The sequence below is a fragment of the Plecotus auritus genome, assembly GCF_963455305.1.
Source record: "Plecotus auritus genome assembly, chromosome: X".
In the NCBI taxonomy this organism is placed as follows: domain Eukaryota; kingdom Metazoa; phylum Chordata; class Mammalia; order Chiroptera; family Vespertilionidae; genus Plecotus; species Plecotus auritus.
Genome location: NC_137784.1, coordinates 137,225,409 through 137,240,726, shown reverse-complemented (window position 1 = coordinate 137,240,726; position 15,318 = coordinate 137,225,409). Strand labels below are relative to the sequence as shown.

Sequence of the window (15,318 nt, the reverse complement as noted above, 5' to 3'; positions counted from 1 at the left end):
CTGTCACAATTATTGCATGTATGCGTCAACATACCCCACATTAAAAAAATAGAAAAAATCATGCTTTTGACAATATCAATGTAAATTTAAAAATTGCATTCATTTACTATATCATTATTCTCTTTTTAGAGCTTTAGTCACAAGAAATAATTCTTTTCCCTTACATAAAATATCTATCTAAAAACAGGGAATATGCTAATTAGCCGGGTGTTACGACCGCTCAGGAGGAGGCTGCATCAGGATCCAGAAGGAGCCCTGGGCACAGATGGGTGGGAGGGGACTGCGTGCAGTCCCCAGCCCCAGCGGTCGCGGGGAGGCTGGGGCTGGGGGCGGGCCAGAGTGGAGACACAGCACACAGGAGCACCTGCCCTCACCCCAGTGGACACTATGTGGCGGCCAGCACTACACGGGTCAGGCACGGGTCCCGGCCCCTGCGGGGTGCCTCTCTCTTGGCGGGAGGCGGGGGGCCTCCTCACGTGATTTCAATAGCGTGCTGGGCCTCTAGTTGGGTTTATAATAACATTAGAGTTGGGGTGTCAGGTAACAAAAGGCATATGCATGACTAAGTCCTGGGAGTAGTTGCTTTAAGCCATATTGTGTGCTGAGTATTGTGTGATGTAGAAGCACCTGGACAAATGGACCAGATTTCCAGCCCTCCAGCACCTAGCGTCCAGGAGGGTTTTCATGGCACCCGACACGGAGAAGCCACACATGTAGTGCCTCCGTGGAAAACGGACTGTACTGCCGCCAGGGTGGTTTGCTGTCCATGATTCCATATGAAATAAATGAACTCAACAGACCTTCAGCAACACCCACCATGTTTTCTGCAGTGGCCTTCACACAGGACGTGCAGACAGCAAGCACAACGTATTTCTAGTCTTCAAGTATCTCACAGGAAAGCTAACAAAAGGGTGGAATGTAATTCATGAATTACAAGTCTCCACAGGGTACCTTTGCCGGCAAGAGAGGAACGTAGAAGAGGAGACACAGAATTGGAGGAAGAGAGAATAGAGGCAATAGGAGCAGGAGTCAGATCAGAGGCACCGAGTCCTTGTGACTCTGCACATGCGTGGCTATCCCTGAAAATTCTATTGTTTGCGGCCCACAGACTTGATCTCATATTCCTGAGTAGTTATGATTTTCACCAAAACAGTTAATGGAATTTCCAGTCTTGTATTCATCAATTTTTAAATGATTTTTTGCACCATCACTCCGTATTTGCAAAGACTAGAGGAATTTCCAAAGTTCTCCCAGTGTGAGGACATTTCAGACAATTGAGAGATTATTAGAAAGGCCTACACTCATCATGAAGCCAGGAAGTCAGCAATGCATGGGCACTGGAAGCTACTGAATATAGGGGGCTGGGATGTAGTGAGAAATGCTCCCTGTTCCAGGCACTGTAGCAGGCTCTGGGGTTAGAGGGTCATTCAAGCTGATCCAGCTGTCTACGTGCTGAAATTCAGCAGGTGGATCTTAACCCCAGTGGTCTGCAAAGATTTGTGAAATTTGTGTATCAAGGAGGTGTTTTATTCTCTCTCTCTCTCTCTCTCTGTCTCTCTCTGTCTCTCTCTCTCTCTCTCTTTCTCCCTCCCCCCCCCCCTCTCTTTCTCTGCCGAACTCAGCTAGGATATAGGGTATTGGAGCCAGTCTGTCTGACTCTAAAGCCTCAAAGAATGTCTATGACATCAGACCCTTTGCATAACGATTTATTTCAATGTAATTCAGAGCCACTACCTGCAAGTTCCCTGACTGTGTTTGCCTGCCGCTGCTCCACAGAGAACCTTGGAACTGAAAGTCCTCTTATCTAAAGGTCAGGGACAGAATGGGCAGCTCCAGCATCCAGACTTCACCCTGACTGAGCATGGCACCGCCTTCCCAGAAAGCGGCCTTTTTGCTGCTGTCCCACTTCAAGCCTTGATCTTGCCCCATATTGCCGTTAGTCTTCACTGCACACCATTCAGAACTCTCTGCACTGTGCCCTTCACAGTTCCTACTTTAATTTGCACCTCAGAGCCACACGTGGTTATGCTGGGCCAGAAATTATCCCTCCTCCTGTCCAGTAGGTTGTTGAACACAGAGAATTGCCTTCACCACCACAGATCCAATACACCGATAACGTAAATGTTAGCTTTGTGTTGCTGCATAGCAAATTGCCACACATTTGGCGGCTTAAATCAACACATTTATTATTTCACAGTTTCCATGGGCCAGAGGTGGGGCATGGATCACGTGAGTTCTCTGTAGCGTCTCCTGAGGCTGAAATCAAGGTGTCAGCTTGGTGGGGTCTTACCTGGAGGCTCGGGGGAAGCTGCCTCCCAGCTCACTGAGGTGGTTAGCAGGTGCAACTCCTGTGGTGGCAGGACAGGCCCCACATCCTTGTGGGTGGGGAGGGGGGCTGCTCTCAGATTCCAGAGGCTGCCTGTGTTTCCGTCATGTGGCTCCCTCCATCTTCAAGGAAGCAGTGTGGTGCCGAGTTCTTCCTGTGCTTCCAAGTTCCCTCGCTTCTGCTGCTGCTGCTAGACAGCGAGGACTGTCTGCTCTTAAATGGCTCCTTCTTAGATTAGGCTCTTTGGATAATCCAGGATAATCTCCCTGTTTTAAGGCCCACAGTCTAGTAACCTGAATTATATCTACAAAATCCCTTTAGCCACATAAGCTAACACACATGTGCAAGTGATAACTCCTCTTGTTCACAGTCCTGGGATTATGCTGGGAAATATCCGGAGACCAGTTTTAGAATTCTGCCTACCACAGCCTTTGATAACTGCCAGTTAATTATTTATGAAAATCCTGTTTTGTGACCCTTTTGTCTGTACTCCTGTGAACACACTGCCCCCTCTTTATTGACATACATCATGTCATCATAGAGTTTTACTTCAACAACAGGCTTGTTCCTTCTCAAGTGTATTAGTCGAGGTTCTCTCTCTCTCTCTCTCTCTCTCTCTCTCTCTCTCTCTCTCTCTCTCTCTCTCTCTCTCTCTCTCCCCCTTCCTTCCTCCCTCCCTCCCTCCCTCCCTCCCATCTTTAGGGCCATTTATCCTCCTCTTGAAAGCAAAAAAGCCTCCTGTAGAACGTTGTGTACACTCACTGTCCTCAGCTCCTTTCCTCCCATTCTCTCTGATTCATATTTCAATCAAGCTTATACAGCTTCTATTAACATAAAGCTGTTCTGCTCAAGGTAACAATGACATCAATATTTCTTAATCAAATGCCTATCTCACAATCCTCTCCTTAATGACCCATTCATAATTTTTGCACAGAGTTGATCACTCCCTCCACCTAGAAGTACTTCCCTCGTGTATTATTCGGGGTTCTCTAGAGAAACAAAACTGATAGGATACACACACACGCACACACACACACACACGCACACACACACACACGAAGGGAATTATTCTAAGGAAGTGGCTCATGCAATTGTGGAGACTGAGAAGTCCCCGGAGCTGGTGATGTCTCCCAGCTGGAGTCCCAGGAAAGCCCATGGTGTAAGTTCAAGTACTAGAGAACCAGAGAAGCCAATGATGTAGATTCCATTTGGGGTCCGAATACCTGAAAATCTGTAATGCAGAAGGCAGAAGATGATCCATGTCTCAGCTCAATTCATCAGGCAGGCAGGGCCCCAGTTCTTTTGACTTTCCCCAAACTTGATTTCTAATGGCCTATTATTGACCAGAAGCCTTACCGATAAATACAGTCAATTAGTAGATACCTTATGTTATATACACAAACATACACACACCGAGTGGCCAGATTATTATGATCTCTGAACGCATAATAATCTGGCCACTCAGTGTATATCCTATATAATAAAAGGCTAATATGCAGATTGTCCTCTCGACCAGCAGGCAGGCTCGGCAACCGCCCATGTCCCCTCCGCCTGGTCAGTCTGGCTGGACCCCACCTATTCACAAATTCATGCACCGGGCCTCATATATATATATATATATATATATATATATACACACACACACACACACACACACACACACACACTGAGTGGCCAGATTATTATGCGTTCAGAGATCATAATAATCTGGCCACTCAGTGTGTATGTTATATATTATATATTATGTACTGTATTTTTACAATAAAGTAAGCTAGAGAAGAAAATTTTAAGAAAATCATAAAGTGTAGAAAATACATTTTCAGTAGTTTTCTATATTTATCAATAGTGTAAAGTTGATGTAAACATGAATCATCTGTCAGTACCTACACCCATATTATTTTTTTTAATATATATCTTTATTAATTTCAGAGAGGAAGGAAGAGGGGAAGAGATATAGAAACATCAATGATGAGAGAGAATCATTGATTGGCTGCCTCCTGCACGTCCCCCACTGGAGATCAAGCCCACAACCCAGGCATGTGCCCTTGACTGGAATCGAACCCGGGACTCTTCAGTCCGCAGGCCGACGCTCTTTCCACTGAGCCAAACCAGTTAGGGCACACCCATATTATTTTATGATACAAAACACTATAGATGTTTTTACTAATGGTAAACATAAAAAATGAAAATATAATGAAAAAATTAATTCATATTTATTGACTGGTATAATGATTTTTGCATTGATACAAAAGAAGCAGCAATATGATTGTTTTATGTTGTCCTAGTGTAATTTATACGATTGTTTTACAGTAGCCTAGCCTTTATGCTAATGAATAAATCATTATATAATTTTTATGGGATACCTTATTTCAGTCATAATACAGTACTGGAATCATTGTTACATTTTTTAAAAAATCACTTCTGATGACAGGCTGATATGCAGTTTCTCTGATTACAAGAGAGGCATACTATACAGTAATGTCATTCTTTTTTTAATATATGTTTTTAGTGATTTTTAAAAAAATATATTTTATTTTACAGAGAGGAAGGGAGAGGGATAGAGAGTTAGAAACATCGATCAGCTACCTCTTGCACACCCCCTACTGGGGATGTGCCTGCAACCAAGGTACATGCCCTTGACCAGAATTGAACCCGGGACCCTTCAGTACGCAGGCCAATGCTCCATCCACTGAGCCAAACCGGCTAGGGCTGTTTTTAGTGATTTTAAAGAGGGAAGATGGGAGAGGAAGAGAGAAAGAGAAGCATAGATGAGAGAGAAACATTGATCAGCTGCCTCTTGCATGCCCCCTACAGGGGATTGAACCAGTGACCTTTCTGTACATGGGATGATGCTCAACCAATTGAGCGACATCAGCCAAGGCAGTAATGTAATTCTTTGAAAGCAAAGTTCTAAAACAGTAAGAAAACTAGCATATTATTAATTTCATATTTCATACTAGAGGCCCAGTGCACAAATTCGTGATGCATGGGGTCTGGCTGGCCCACCCCGATGGGGGCATATTGGGCCAGGCTGGTGGGGGAGAGGGGCTGCAGGAGCCCCTGATTGGGGCAAGGCCAGCCAGGGGGAGGGGCCATCTCCCCCCCGCCCCGCCCGATTGGGCTGGTTGGCCGGCTGCAGTGCGTGTCATAGCAACCAGTCATTCCAGCTTTCTAGTTGCTTGGCTTTTATATATATATAGATTACTCACCTTATGCCTACATAAGGATAGGCTATCCATTTCAATATAATTCTTACAATGTTCTACTTAATGAATACTTAGGTGATAATGACACAAAAATGTCTCATACAGTTCTTGCCATATAGTTATTAGATTTTTACATGGAGGCACTCACACACATACACAACAGATAAGTTTATCAACCATTCACATTTCTCTTCATTGTGAATGGCACCATATATGATTTGTAAGTGTGTGAGTAAGTTTGTTTTTTTGGTGTGTTTTTTTAAATATCTACCCAAGAATATTTTTCCATTGATTTTTAGAGAGAGTGGAAGAGAGGGGTATGGGGGGAAGATAGAGAGAGAGAGAGAGAGAGAGAGAGAGAGAGAGAGAGAGAGAGAGAGAGAGAGGGAGGAGCATTAATGTGAAAGAGACATGCACCCTGACTGGGGCAGGGATTGAGCCTACAACCCAGGTACATTCTTTTGACCAGAATCGAACCCAGGACCCTTCATTCAAGGGTGGACTCTCTATCCACTGAGCCAATCCGGCCAGGTCTGGTTTTTAAAAAATGTTTTTATTGATTTTAGGGTGAGAGAAAGGGAGAGGGAGAGAGAGATGGAAAGATGGATGAGAGAAAGAAACATCATTGATTGGCTGCCTCCTGCATTCCCCTTACTGGGCAGCAAGCCCAAAACCTGGGCATGTGCCAAGAGGAATCAAACCGGCAACCAACTGAGCCACACTGGCTGGGTATGTGCATAAGTTTTGATAAATTTCAACTTTTTATAATAGATTTGAATATATTTTATGGTAGTGTATGATAAAATAGACTAGTATCTATATAGTGTATTTTATATATTTGTGACATATATAACTTTTTCTTAATTTTTCAATTTTTCTAGGCTATGCATTTGAGTTTTTTCAAATTGACACCAATCTCTAAATTTTTTTCCAATATATTTATTGGAAAAAAAAATCTCCATATAAGTGAAACCATGCAGTTCAAATCCTTGTTGTTCAAGGGTCAACTATAGTTGTTTTTTTAATTGGTCATAGTGCCCATCTTCTCTTTCTTCCTTTCTGGTATAGTGGAATAGTTGCCCTTTCTTCCATCTCAGCTATATCTCTCCTCTTGTGCTCTGTATGCCCATTTCTCTAATTCTTTAATTCTCCTGAGGGAAGGTATTAGCCTTAGTAGTGTTTCTTTCCATTCCTGGTATGACATGGAGCAATCAGGCAAAAAGAAGATAGTGGTTTTGTTTATGGCTATTTCCATGAGAGATCATTGTAATGCATGGGTTTGTTCTTTCTTTATTTGAATTTCCAGATACTCCCTTGCTCATTTGTAAGTATGAAAATTATTTCCTTGCCAAATGTGAATGTTTTGTGTTATTCAATATTTTCCTTCTATTCAAGAATAATCAAGAGTAGTATTAATAAAAATGATTGCTCACTAGGTTCTGATTACTGTTGTATTTGATATAATAATTATTATTGGTCCCATTTTACAGATGAAGGAAATAAGGCTCGAACAAGATTCTGTTCCAAGATTAAGATGTGGGTAAGCACAGATTTGAATTCATATGTGCATTCCAGATTTTGTGTTTTCTCCATCACAATTTCAAGTAACATATTGAAGGTTCTGAGACAAACTATCAGAGCTGAAGCCCATCATATACAGCTTTCTATACAAATAAAATCTTGAAATTTTACTGGATTTTGATGAAGGTTTATTATAACTATCTAGAATGGACGAAGGTCTAATTGTGGTTCAAACAAGGTTAATGGAAATTAAGTCTGATGGCATGTTTGATATATGTAGTCTGCTAGATTATTGAGTTGGAAAAGATACTTTTTGTTTGTTTGACTGATTTTAATATTGTTATTTCAGTAATATTTTTTAGTTGTGAAAATGGGAAGTCATGAATGTATTGAGATAATGGTAGGCCATAATGTACAGGTTTAATGTAATCCAAATTGAAATGTCAATGGAATTTTACTTGCAGAAATTGACATAACCATGTTAATATGCAACTGTTAGAATAATGTTGAAAGAATGTGTCATTTAAGAACAGTAAAATCATTTTCAAGAGTATGACATTTCATTGTCTGGATTTACAATAATCCTATATAATAAAAGGGTAATATGCAAATCGACCGAACAGTGGAATGACTGATCGCTATGATGCGCACTGACCACCAGGGGGCAGACACTCAACACAGAAGCTGCCCCCTGGTGGTCAGTGCACCCACAGGGGGAGCTCCATTCAGCCAGAAGCTGGGCTCACAGTGGGTGAGTGCAGCAGCGGTGGTGGGACCCTCTCCTGCCTCTGTGGGAGCCCCTCCCGCCACCATGGCAGCACTAAGGATGTCCAACTGCAGCTTAGGCCATCAGTCGGACATCACCCGAGAGCTCCCGGACTGCTAAAGGGTGCAGGCCGGGCTGAGGGGACCCCCTCCCTGAGTGCACAAATGTCATGCACCAGGCCTCTAGTTATTAAATATTTCACTAACTAGTAGCCCTGCACACGAATCTGTGCGCCAGTAGCTCTCTGCGAGACCTGGCCGCTCCACACCCGTGGCCCAGAGGCCCATCCACGGCCGAGTGTGGAACGCTTGCCTCATTGCCACGGCGACGAAGCAAGCATTCCTCCAGGCTGCTCAGGCTGGCTGCTCTCAGCGGCCGCCATGCCCCCTGGGTCTGGGGGACTCTGGTGGGGCTGAGAGGACTGGGCACCGGCCATCTTGTGTCTATGGGCACCACCATCTTTGTGACAGAGTGATGGTTAATTTGCATATTACCCTTTTATTAGATAGGATGTTGCTTAAGTATTACTTGCAAATTGCTTTAAACTTTAACCCTCATCTTTTAGCTTCACCAAAAAAGGAGACAAAAACAACCACAAAACTTACTTTTGTAATAGAAATTTAATTCCTAGTCCAGTGTTAATGCTTAATATTGCTTAGGGTTGAAGGAAAGAGAAGGCTTTAGGTCATCTAATATTGGTTGAGGACAATTTATGTACCAATTAAATAATTCATCTTCTTTAATTCTCATAACATCTTGCTATTGTGGGGGAGGAAAACTAATTTTCCTTCTACCCTTCTAAGTTCTTCTGGCTGGTCTAATAATCAAATTGACATGAGAGATTAACAGCAGAAAATAATAAAATTTCTCGCATATGTACATATGGCAGTTCCCTGGGCTAATGGGGCAGTTGAGGCCTCTTAGCCATTTTGGACTAAGGTGAGGGAGGCAGGGGTCTGTGATTTCAAAGGGAAAGCAGGTAATTCATAGACAAGACAGAGAAAATATGTGTTAAACAAGTTCTTGCCAAGCCACCCAGAAACAATGGGACACAGAGGGGAGTCCAACCGACTTTGCTAGATTTTTCCCTGCTGGCCACACTTAGTTCATGTTATGATGCTAACGCGATGCTCCCTTTCTTTTTTTAAAATATATTTTTATTGATTTCAGAGAGGAAGGGAGAGGGAGAGGGAGAAAGAAACATCAATGATGAGAGAGAATCATTGATCAGCTGCCTCCTGCATGCCCCACACTGAGGATTGAGCCTGCAACTTGGGCATGTGCCCTGACCAGGAATCAAACTGTGACCTCCTGGTTCATAGGTGGACGCTCAACCACTGAGCCACACTGGCCGGACTAGAGTATTTTTTCAGGTGTTCATGAACGAAAGCAGCTGAGCCTTCCAGCCGTTGTCGAGCACAGTGAACACTCAGGAAACGGTGCTGCTTGCGGTTAGGAGCCTCTGGGCAGCGTGGAGGCTAAGCCACGGAGCCTGGCTCAGCCCTGTGCCACCAGCTGTGTGGCCTTGGGAGAGCCACTTAACCTGTCTGGGTTAGGATGTCACCTGACTCCATGCATGCACCCATGTGAGGGTCTGTTCCATGGAAGAACAGATTCCACTTCAGGGGGAGCAGTTCACCCAGGTCAGTGAGTATGTTGGGGAGGGAGTTGGCACTGTGGGGAACTCCCCACCTGTGGGGTCTAAATATCCCCCCTAGAGATTATTTTGTCTCCTAATCTCCCCCCTCCTTCTCTACCATTTCCCACAGGGCTGCAGGCCAAGCTGGGCTGAGAGAGATAAGAGATGAGTGACAGGAGGGCCCCTGGACAACCCCAGGGTCTAAGACTGGCCTTCTGCCCTTCTTGCTGGCCGCCATTCCATCCCCACCCTCCCCTCCCATTCCTGTCCTGAACATGTCTTCTGTCCCTTGGAGGTGGGTGCCTAGCTTACAGACTGAAACTATATATGTTGATGCCTCCACAAACACATGTACAGAGCTGCTCACGCTGTCAGCCGCTCAGAGGCACTGTGACAGGGCACATGATATGGGATACGCTCACATACAGATGCTGACACACAAGTGCTGCCCTTACCAGACCCACAAAGACCTCCTGACATGCAGTACCTCAGGTCACACTGCTAGGTCTCCACATACCGTCTTACACAGTCCTTGTTCAGCATTCCAGAAATGTTTGTTTATCAGATGCTGATCCTGGTACACACGCTGTGCCTGGTACACCGTCTCAGAACCACCCTGCGTGGTGTGCAATCACATGAGTGCAACCTCACATGTTGCCTCAGCACACCCCGTTACACACATACCCCCATGTCCTCTCGTACAGTCACTTGTGCCCATTCCTCACAGTCGCCTGGTGTCAGGCACACCATCTCTCACAACCTCACCCCCATGGTCACCACCTCACAGAGCAATCAGCCACCACACACTGTCTCTGCCCATGACGTGTGCATGTACACGCCATTTCATACACCCTGGTTGCTGTCACATGTGGTTTCACATACACATCATGTTATACTTGCACATCGTAACCCACTATCATGAAGGGTCACAAGTGTTCTCTCTCACAGCCTCACGCCATCACCAGAGAACCACAGGCACCGTTGCACACCCACCTACCACGGCTCTTTATTCATCCCACTCAGAGCCACACCTCCAACTTCAGGACTTTGGTACTTTATTTTATAAATCTTTGACGGTCCAGACCAAGGGGTATGGGGGGCCCAGAGGTTGGGTTGTAGAGGGACTGCTGGCTTCACGTGGAGAGGGACCCCACCCCTGCTCTGAGGCCATGCTCTGTCCTCATGGGCTGAGTGGCGCCTCCACAGTGCTGCTGCTGGTGGGAGGCATGGGGCCTGTGGGGAAGGAGCCTGTGGGTGAACCCAACAGGGGCCCGGGGAAAGGCATGAAGTAGCTGACAGGCCCTGACAGCACCTCGGGGCCCAGGCCTTGGTAGAGATGGGCAGTGCCAGGTGGGCCCCATGTCAAGCCTGAGGCCACTTCCTCAGAATTCCCACCATCGCTGCCCCCAGCCACCATCGTGAAGCCACCGGCTGGTGCATCAGCTGGTCCTGTGCCTCCCAGACTTGACGCTGGCTTCTTTTTTTCTTTGTGTGATGCCTTGCGCTTTCTAGTCTTTACCCCATCCTTCTGCATGGTCACTGGTTGGTTCGCCTGACAAAAGGGAGGCCATGAGTGGTCCCCAACCTCAGACTTTTGCCTCTGAGACACCCTTTTCACTCCACTCCTTAAGAGTAGGGAACTGGCTCAGGACTAGGGGAGCAGGCCCCAGCTGTGGCACAAATAATGCCCTAAGGAATCATGAGCTTGTGAGGCCCTAAGCTGGGGAAAGGCTGGGGGAGCCTCTTGCCATAGGACTAACTGATGGCTGGAGGGGAGGAGGAAGGAGATGAGAAATGGAGAAGAGAGAAGGGAGCAGGAGGGAAAAGGAAGTCAGGGAGGAGATGACGGTGCAGAGAAGAGAGAGATGAGGGGGAAGGAGGAGGGAGGAGAATAACAGGGATAAGAGAGGGAAGGGAGATAGGAAGAATACAGGAAAGGAAAAGAAGGAGAAGGAAGGCAGGGTTAGTGGGATGGGAGAGCAGGGGGGAGGCTCCAAGAGGCAGGGCACACCTTGTGTTGCTTGTAATAGAGTCCGCAGGCATCGCACACAGGGTCCCCACTGGCATTCACCTGCCACACTGCCGTGGTGGTTGTCTGGCAGTTGGTGCACTGGGCACCTGCCCGCTTGCTGACCTTCTGGGGGCAGCAAGAATGTGAGGGTCAGTGCACTGGGGGTGGAGGACACAGGAGGTGAGGGTCAGGGTGAAGGAGGGCTTCCTGGACAAGGCGTAGACTGAGGGTTCTCTAAGGGGTGAGGACATGGCCTCCTGTCCCAGAGTTTTCCAGATGTGGGGGACTGCATCAGTGGTTCTCAACGTTGGTGGACATTGGACTCACTTGGGGAGTCAAAAACAATCCTGATGCCCAGGTAGCGCCCCAGACCAAGTAAATCAACACATCTAGGGATGGCCCCACGGTGATCCCAGTGTGTAGCCAAGTATGAAAACTGCAGGGAGTGGATGGCGTGCCTGTTTGCAGCCTGAGGGTGGGCTGAGGGTAGACACTCCTGTGCAGAGCTGGGTCTCTGAGTGGATGGGGCAGGGAGGGGGATCGGGGTTCTCATAGAGTGTGAGGACAGAGATCCTGCACTGAGTGGGAACAGCAGTACCTGGGTGAGGGGAGGCAGGCCTGGGGTCTTACCGGGCGCTTTTTGGGCCTGTTCTCCCTATTCATCGTCTGACCATCGGCATTGCACAGGTTCCACAGCGGAGTGGCTGTTGCTCTGCAGTACTCACACTCCCTGGCCTCTGGTGAGGTGGACAGGGGGGAAGAGGGACCAGGCTCAGCCCAACTTTGCCTTGGACCACCCCCCCATCCCACCTCAACCTCCCTGTCCCCTTTGGGGGTCCTCACCACAGGGGGCCATGGGCAGGATTCCATGAAGGTTGGTGGAGGAATAGGCCTCTGGATTGGGGGGGCTTCCAGTAGGAGGAAAGAAGCTCCTAGGGAAGTCAGGGGCCCCAGAGGCACTGCTGGGGACAGGGATGGAGGAAGGCAATGCAGGTTCCAGTGTCAACAGGTCCGGACTCAGTTGCCGTGTCCTTAAGGTCTCTAGGGAGGTGCCACTCGCATAGGAATCTTCTGAGGCCTGAGGCGGGGCATCCTCCCCGGTGGGGCACACAGTGGAGGTCATGGAGACCCCAATGTTGCCATAGGCCCAGCTGGTGTATGCTGAGCCCCCTGGGGTCTCCTCCATACAGTTGAGCACCTGGAAGCCTGTTGAGGGGGTGGGTATGGGAAGGAAGAAAGAAGGGGACAGAACGGTCTGAAGCCATCCTGCTTTCAGGGTGCAGTGGTACCCAACAGCCCCAGCATGGTGGCCAACCTTCCCACCTTCCCATAGGTTGCCAGAATAGCTGCTGGCCCTGAGGGACTCCTGGATCTGAGCCCCACTGGTCACCCTGGCAACTGCAGTGACCTGCAGCCATTTCCCAATGGGCTTTGAGCATAACTGTGGAGCCCCACGGGCCACTCAACAACTAGGGCCACCCATCCTACTTACAACATTCATTCCTGATGTGGCAGTCTGGGGATATATATTCCCAGGCCTGCACATACGTAGAGAATGTGGTCCACATAGCCTCGTGAAGGCTTCTGGCCCTTTCCAAGATGGCCTCTTTGTAGGGTTCTACCCTAGCTAAGGGTCTCCATGGCAACCCCAACAGCATGGAACCCTGCCAGGAAAGCCAGTTCAGCAGCTGCCTGCATGTGCTCCGATTGGGGCCGGGCATCGAACCTAAACCCAGGTGCATGCTTTTGACTGGGAATTGAACCCGAGACCCTTCAGTGCACAGGCCCATGCTCTAACCACTGATCACACCAGCCAGGGCCCAGGAGACATTCCTATGGGCCAGGCCTGGAAGTTGTGTATGTCACTCTGCTCACTCCATTGATCAGAACTGTCACATGTCCACCTGTCATTGTAAGGGAGGCTGGGAAAGTGAGTGAGTCAGGAAGAAAGGGGAACAGGGTTGAAAAGCCTATAGCAGTGTCTGCTTCAGGATTCTGGACTCCCCAGAGCTACGCTGTTTCATGTGGTAGCCACTAGCCACAGTCAGAACAGTGGCTCCTGTACAAGGTGAGGACAAGGCTTCCAGAACAAGGCTGTCAGAGAGAGAGTCACATCAGGGCTCCTATACAGGGTCAGGAGAGTGTTTCCAGAGGCCAAGTTTCGGGGTTCCTATAAAAGATCAGGTCAGAGATTACTGAAGTGAGTCAAGTTATGGATTCCTATTGGAAGTCAGAGAAAGGTTTTCTGCAGAATCCGGTTATAGGCTCCAGCACTGTTATAGGCAAGGCTTCCTGTAGAAGGCCGGGGCCATGGAACCAGGACAGGGTTAGGTCAGCAAGACCTGTACAGTGTCTGGGCAGGGGGTCCTGTGCTAGGTGAGGCTGTAGGTGCCTGTATAGGATGAGGTCTGGACTTAAAGCAGAGGGTCAGGACAGGCGCCCCACCACAGGTTCAGAAAAGGATTTTCTTTTCTTTTTTTTTTTAACATATATTTTTATTGATTTCAGAGAGGAAGGGAGAGGGAGAGAGAGAGAAAAAAAATCAATGATGAGAGAGAACCATTGATGGGCTTCCTCTTACACGCCCACCACTGGGAACTGAGCCTACAACCCAGGCATGTGCCCTTGACCAGAATCAAACCTGGGACACTTCAGTCCACAGGCCAATGCTCTATCCATGTAAGTTCAAGACTAAGGTTCGTGTTGAGAGTTGGATCACGGGTTCCTGTGGACTCTATGGGGTAGGGCGTGAGGTAGGGAGTGTTGTGCAGAGGACATCTGGGGTCATTGTCAAGAATGAAAGCAAGGCTCCTGAACTCAATTGAGGTTCCCAAAGAGTTTGCAGATGGGGATTTCTTTTCTTTATATAATATATATTTTTATTGATTTCAGAGGGGGAAAGAGAATCATTGATTGGCTACCTCCTGCATGTCCCCTACTGGGATCGAGCCTGTAACCCGGGCATGTGACCTGACCACGAATCAAACTGTGACCTCCTGGTTCATGGGACGATGTTCATCCAACTGAGCCATGCTGGCCAGGCTATAATTGTAATTATTTACTGCAGCATTTTCTTGATCTCAATCATTCCAGTGTCACTCATGATTTTTGCTTTTTTTGTGCACCATATGTACTTCTATATATTTGACATGTTTTTGTTTTTGAAATATGAGAGTATTTTTTTAAAAAGAAGCATAGTTCTAAGATTAAAAACTAAGAACACAAAGTAATGTTATGAAATATTTGTAAATGAAATTAAGATTCAGTACAAATAATAGTATGTTAGTGATGTGCTTTATACTAACTACTTTATATAACTTCTCTCCTTCAATCTTCAAAATAGCTCTTTTAAAAAAACTACCCAGGGGAAAAAGAAAAACTACCCAGGATCACAGAGCTAGTATAAGGGAGAACCAAACTCTAAAGTATTTTGGACCCTAAAGCCCACATGAAGTGCACTGTAGGCAGTCCCCCAATTGATTTTTCCCAACTGCTTCCCCTGATTCCTTTTCCCCTTTCTCACTTATCCAGTCCTCCCTGGTTTTCAGCACTTCACACTTTCAGCAGCTCCTCTTCCCACAGGCCTCTCCCCAGATGCTCTGGCCCACTGCCTGTACGTTCAACATTGCAACCTTCAAGAACAGAGAAAAGTAGATATTTTAAAGTCTTTTTGAGAACATAAAACAATTGTTATCTGTACCTTCCTGAGAACTATTAGGGAATAAGCTTATGAACAGGGCTCTTTGTGATCTCGTTTCTGGGAGTGAGAATGCAGATAGGGACCTGAGGGAGAGGTGGGAACTTTCCTCCTTGTGCAAAGGAGTGGAGGAGGAGATAAGAGTCCCCAGG

At 47.0% G+C, this 15,318-nt stretch overlaps 2 protein-coding genes across 2 annotated transcripts in view; one reads left to right on the top strand and one right to left on the bottom strand.

The window, feature by feature from the left end:
- Nucleotides 1–15,318, top strand: part of LOC308239263 (uncharacterized protein) — a gene marked incomplete at its 5' end in the record, with an annotated part of 47,789 nt that overhangs the window by 8,342 nt on the left and 24,129 nt on the right. Inside the window, one exon of the mRNA XM_080652013.1 lies at nt 7,023–7,072. Coding sequence (XP_080508139.1) covers nt 7,023–7,026 — 4 coding nt within the window. The 3' untranslated portion in view covers nt 7,027–7,072. The remainder of the gene's footprint in view (nt 1–7,022; nt 7,073–15,318) is intronic.
- Nucleotides 10,639–12,655, bottom strand: LOC308240335 (erythroid transcription factor-like; the record flags this gene model as incomplete). The annotated part of the gene is made up of 4 exons (XM_080653217.1): nt 10,639–11,010; nt 11,470–11,595; nt 12,100–12,206; nt 12,313–12,655. 4 exons carry the CDS (start codon nt 12,653–12,655, stop codon nt 10,639–10,641), a joined length of 948 nt encoding a protein of 315 aa, XP_080509343.1.